A 6,000-nucleotide genomic window follows, 5' to 3' on the forward strand; every position below is an offset into this window, starting at 1 on the left:
GACTGACAGAAAAAGCACTTCAGGGTGTTGCTTTAGTCTAGGTTCAGCTATAATATCTTGGATTAGCAGGAAGCAGTCTTCTGTAGCTCAAAGCTCCAGCGAGGCCGAATACATTGCAGCTTCTATGGCTGCCCGAGAAGCAGTATGGCTTAGGAAGCTGCTTGTGGGGTTGTTTGGAGAGCCTATGAAACTGTTATACATTGTGACAATCAAGAGCTGCATAAAACTTTCAATAAATCCAGTGTTCCATGACAGATCATATTGAGATTCCATACCACTATGTGCGAGATATGGTAGACAAGAATGTGATCCAATTAGAATATGTTTGTACAGGAGATCAAACTGCAGATATTCTGACCAAACCTCTTTCCAGAGTGAAGGTTGATCACTTCAGAAAAGGTTTAGGTATGATAGAAAGGTAATTTACTTTGTAAATCTGTATTTGCATATCAATAAGATGTTTCATGTGCAAACTTCTTTGTCATGATAGGACATTTTGGATTTTATCCCCTGGGTTCTTATCTAAGAGGTGAGGATCTCTCAAGATAATGAACACTTGTATGTAGACATTATAAGGTGACGATCTTATAATGTCCAAACCAGCTATCATGTTGGATCTCTAGTGTATCATGGATGTGTCATGATTGTGTTGTGGTAAAACACTTGTATAAGGTGTTAGTGCACATATCACAACTTGGATAAGATGAGAATTTAATCTCTCATATGATTATCCTTGAGTATTGCGTGTTTAGGCAATACTGATATCACATGCTTAGTTGATATCCTGTCATCACAAGATTGACGTGATGGACATTTTGTATCACGTGTTTAGGTGATACTTCATATCATGTGATTAGGTGATATAATTTTCTAGAGAGTTAGATTGTGTAAAGAATGCTAACTACCATTTGAATTATGATGCTTGATATCTTATTTGCATTTATCTTACCTAGCTAAGAGGGAGTGTTAATGCATGATAGCTTCGGTAAGATAAATGATTGAATGAGAGATAAATGAAGTCTCTCATTCAATCATTTATCCTATCGATAATTATGATGAATAACTTCAAGCCTTCATTGATAAACCATTCTTCATTTGTATATGATCAATCTAATTAGTTCGATCAAAATGCTTAACTAACGATTATCATTCTATAGCATAGAATCCCGATTTAATATCGGTTACATTATTTGTGTTCACCGATTATTAAATCGGGTTAACTATTTTAATCCAATTTATATTGGTTAACTTATTTAATGATAAACAAACAATTATCGGGTCAACCAAACATCGATTAGTATCGATGTTAACATATGTTTGCACCGATTGATATCAGGTGATACACCGATTAATATCGGGTGGCAGAATAAACATACACCGATTATCATCGGGTGTTAATGTAAGCATACACTGATTGGTATCAGTTGGTAAATAAACACCGTGTATTATTATTATGATTAGCGAAGGGGCACGATCAAGAATTTCTTGATCGGCCATGTCTAAAAGACATGACCGGTCAAGGCATTACTTGATCGTACCCAGCTTGCTATATATATCAAATGGCATTTGTGAGAAAGGACATCGAAATTAATAAATGCTCCTCTCACCTGCCATACAAAAGAAGATAGTCAGATTTATATTTTAAATCAGTAATACATAGAACAAGATAATATCAACTAGAATATAACTTGCATATTGAATGTAAATTGAACATCATTTACAGGTTGCAGCAGAAGGTAAAGTAAAATCAGATTTTTATGTGTTATTTGATGTAGATGAGAGTAAAGAGGCAGAGGAAATAAGTGCAGTAGTTGATAACTTTGATAAAGTCAAATTTGAAAAGCATGATGAGGAGGTAAATTTTTATAAATTTTGTAATAAAGAACTTGAGATGGACCTGTGTGCTGAAGTAAGTGAAAAAGAGTATTGTGTAGTGACAAGGTGGAATAAAGATGTTGCATATTTGTTTGTGGAAGTTGTGAAAGATTGTGCAGGTGAAACTTGGTGGAGGTGGTCGGTTCGTGGTTGATTCAAATCCACAAAAGAGAGCAAGATTGGAGAGTATATTTGGTGGAGGAGGCTGGTTGATGGTGGGTTGGATCCCACGAAGGAGAAGAAGAGTGGAGAGAACCATTGGCCAAGAGGGACAGAACACAGTGAATACAAAATGAGAGGAGTGAAGAGTGGTAACCAGAATTGCGAGAGAATGGTGACAATTGTCCCGACAAAATGTTGGAAGAAAAGGAAAAAGAAATAATTTCGAATGCAATTACCACAGCGATGGAGTTCGCTGCAGATTGTTCGCAATCTAAAAGGGTGATTCTATCACTCAACTCCACTTTTGTGAGTCTATGCTCACAAACTTTCTACCAAGTGGTCTGATGCAGGAGTATCTGGCAAACAAAGAACAGAAAAAGGCTTAGGGAGGTGAAATTGTAATGCAACGGAAGCATGAGAATTAAGGTGATGGCCCATTTTGGGCTTTAAAAAAAATGATATCAATTCGCTGCACACATTTAAGGAAAAATAAAAAGAATTGGAAATCATTTTCTGCACCATCATTTATGATTTTTAAGTCTCCAAAAAGAAAACAAAAGAAATCAGCAAGGTGGCAAAGAGATAAAAGAGGAAGGCTTGGAAGAGTTTCTGCCATTATGGCTCCTACGTAACAGCTGGTGAAATATATTAATAAATGAAATAAATAGAACAGCAACAAGATAAGGTGAGAAGGGGAATTCAGAGAGTGAGGTGTCAAATTTGGAGTGTGCATGACAACTAATTTTAGAAACAAGTAATGCCTACTGAAGGCAGTTGTTAATTTTCTTTTGAAATTGAAATTTGGAGGAGATTCTCTATGCCAAGTGGCTGGGATAAGGCAGTTTATAAAATGAAAAGGTTGTGTACTAAGGGAGGGGGGTCCTCTTAAGGAAGGAAGGGATCGACCAAATGGGTAAGAGGTGTGGGCTGTGAGCGTGGAGATAAGGAGAGGGAGTCGGTACGCGGAAGTGTGGTGGGACTGCGTAAGGAGAATTGGGAGCTGCTAGTAAGGGAAGGGAAGCATACAAAGTCAAGAGGGCAGGATTAAAGAAGAGAAAATAATAAGAGAGGAGAGATTGAGATATGTGAGGCCATGAAGGCCATTCTTGTAATGTGATTATCCAGTGGTTTCACTTTGAATATATGGATGTATTTTTCCTTATGTTAGTGTTTGCTGATGATTTGTATGTGAAGTTTGAGGGCAGGGGTGATTGTCGCTCTGCATCACTGTCTAACTGGAATCAATATGTGAACGGTAGGCTAATGTTTTGAAACCTCTAAAGTTACATTAGCCTCTGAATTTCAGACCGAAACCCGGAATATTTTCTTATATTATATCTAGCATGTGAACAATATCTGGCCCGCGTGCTATGAGATTTTTGGCATCTTGTTTACGAAGTTAAGGTCGTAGTGCCTAATGCGAGTGAAAATCTGGCGGGCTATAATCAGATACCATGGTTTATGTAAGCTTTTGGATTTCAACTGTAAGAGCAGTTCTTGATTTACCGTGCAAGTGTATTTATATAGTTTCATCATTTAGCGGGAAAAGCAAATAGAACAGTGATCGGCATCATAAATGACTGCAATATCCTTGAAAAAATAAACTCTGTAGACAGTAGAGCTGCGGCTATTACAACAAAAGCAGAGTGGAGATAATATAGAGAAAGTTGAAAAAGTGAAAGCAATAGCAAAGGGGAGCCTGCAGCTGGTTAGAGTGCTGCTGAAAAAAGCATATCATTCTACACAGCGACTGCCACCTAATTCGCTTTTATGTCATTCGAACAAAAAGTTTCAGAAATTCTTCATACACATTCATTTTCCAGCAGATACTAATTTCTTCATATTCATATAAGATTGCATGCAAATTTAAATTACAAACCTTCAATATTTCCGAAAGAGGAATTCTAGCTCTATGCTCTGTATTAGTATTTTGAAGAAATTGAAATAATTCAGACTGAAAAAAAGCAGGGGAAGGCTTAACTTGATCGAAAGAAGATATCAAGGCCTGACTTTTGAATTGCTCGGAAGGAAAGACGAAATCCCCATTAGCATCGTCTCGTCCCATTCCTGCAGCTGCAACGACAATTATAAACCACACTTTCAAAATGATATCCAAACTTTACAGGTGGAGAATCAAACCGCTGAATTCCCCGTCCGGATCACACAAATTTTGCAACGTTCACAAGAGCATGCAGTCTATGAGACCAAGAGCCGCCCTCTCTAAGATAATTCTTTGAATTTTTTATTTTATTTTGGATATTAAGCTTTTAACTGTTAATCTTGACACAAAAAAATTTTTGAGTTCAGTTTCAGCAATTCCAAATAAAATGGCAAGATTGTACACATTCAAGGTATTTTGTACTTAAATAGATATAAGTGTCGGCTGTGTGCTTTATGACCAAGTATTATTCTGTTTTTATGTATGTTCTTATTTCATATTCCTTTTTAGGTGCAGTTAATCTGTTCTAATTCTCCATTAGATAATTAACACTTTCGTCTTCCCTTCAATTTCGTCTTTCTCTTTATTTCGTCTACATAGGTATCATATGAGATGAAATTCAACTCTTGATACAGTACATTTTCTTCTGATTAATTTAGTTTATTTTAATGACATTTTTCCGACTTCCTCATAAATTTTTGGACACTAAAAAAAGAAATATGCCTTTTCAAATTATGCACATATTTTAACTTTCTGAACTCATCCTCCACTACCATTCCAAAAACAAGAATAATTCTCCATTCTTTAATCTCTATTTAAGTAACTTATTTGAATTATCGCTAATGCCTGCATTCGAGTTACCGCTAATATCTCCAACAGAAGAACAAAAACCTTGAAATTGCACACATGCCATGTGAGCAGCGACTTTTCCGTTTTTATTTATTTGTGTAGGGATAAAGATGAAACTGGGCCAGGCACATTTGGCTTATCCAGATTTTGCAGGACTCTTAACCATTTTTTTTCTATTTAAATTTAAGCGTGCTTTTTGACAACCGCCATACCAATAATATTTTCTATTTGAAATATTTTATTTCTCGTTACCAGGTCTTCTCCCGTGAATGGAGTCATTTTAATTTACGTCACCCTACCGCCAGAATCGTACTGGATAGGGTCTTCTGTGCATGGTTCCGTGAGCGATATAAATACCAGATGATAATTGACAGGAATCGTAGAACCTACGTAAGAACGACCTAGAAAAAAATGAAATTGAACATGAAATGCAGAGTTTATAGGAATTGCATTCAAACTTTTTAGGAGATCTTCTTCTCACATATAAAAGTTTGATCTTCTTCTCATTCATGTATACATATATAATTATAATTGATCAATTATAGTAAAATTAATTGTTTTCTAATAAAAAGTTTAAATAAATATATTTTAATAAAAAATAAAAAAATTCTTCATATTATTAGATGTTATAAATATTTAATATATTATATAGCATAATATATTAATACTATTTATAATATTGAAAGGAATATATGGAGAACTAAAGGCACTACGAGCCTCTGGGGGTAGGGTTTTCCCGACTACGGCTGCCGGTCATGGTAGGTGTTATTTGCATGCCCTGAGCTGGGCGAACGTGATGAGAAGGGGTGGATTTGGCGGTGGTGCCCATAACATGGCTAAGCTGAGCAAATCGGTGGGTGCTAGCGCAGGCAAGGGTTTCGGGTTTGGCAGAAAGCAGGGTGGACTATGGCAGGAGTAGAGACCATGCAATGCTGGAAGTAACCGACACTTAGTTGACCAGGGAAATGGTATGGTGGTAAAGTATGGGTACGGTGGAAGTTATCTGCAGCGAGGGCATAGAATGGATGATGTTTCTAGGGCATCGACTAGGGATGGTGATAGCCTGGCCTACAAGAAGTGTGAGGCAATGGATCGTGGGGGTTTTCAATATTTGCCTCGTAATGCTCCATCGTCTTGTGGTTTGGCTTTTTCGGGTTCTTCCTCTTTGGCTCCTA

General features: G+C 36.7%; 1 protein-coding gene across 10 annotated transcripts in view; it reads right to left on the minus strand.

The window, feature by feature from the left end:
- Positions 1 to 5,295, minus strand: part of LOC131034092 (acetyl-coenzyme A synthetase, chloroplastic/glyoxysomal) — a 301,799-nt gene extending 296,504 nt beyond the window's left edge. For 2 of the 10 annotated variants that reach the window (XM_057965457.2, XM_057965462.2), the window contains exons 1-2: positions 4,177 to 4,826; positions 4,019 to 4,104 (exon numbers count right to left, since the gene is read on the minus strand). In XM_057965457.2, the coding sequence (XP_057821440.1) occupies positions 4,019 to 4,102 (84 nt within the window). In that variant the 5' untranslated portion in view covers positions 4,103 to 4,104; positions 4,177 to 4,826. The other 8 variants (XM_057965460.2, XM_057965458.2, XM_057965464.2 and 5 more) reach the window with 8 other exon arrangements.
- Between the last annotated feature and the right edge of the window lie 705 nt (positions 5,296 to 6,000).

Source organism: Cryptomeria japonica, chromosome 10 (assembly GCF_030272615.1).
Source record: "Cryptomeria japonica chromosome 10, Sugi_1.0, whole genome shotgun sequence".
NCBI lineage: Eukaryota > Viridiplantae > Streptophyta > Pinopsida > Cupressales > Cupressaceae > Cryptomeria > Cryptomeria japonica.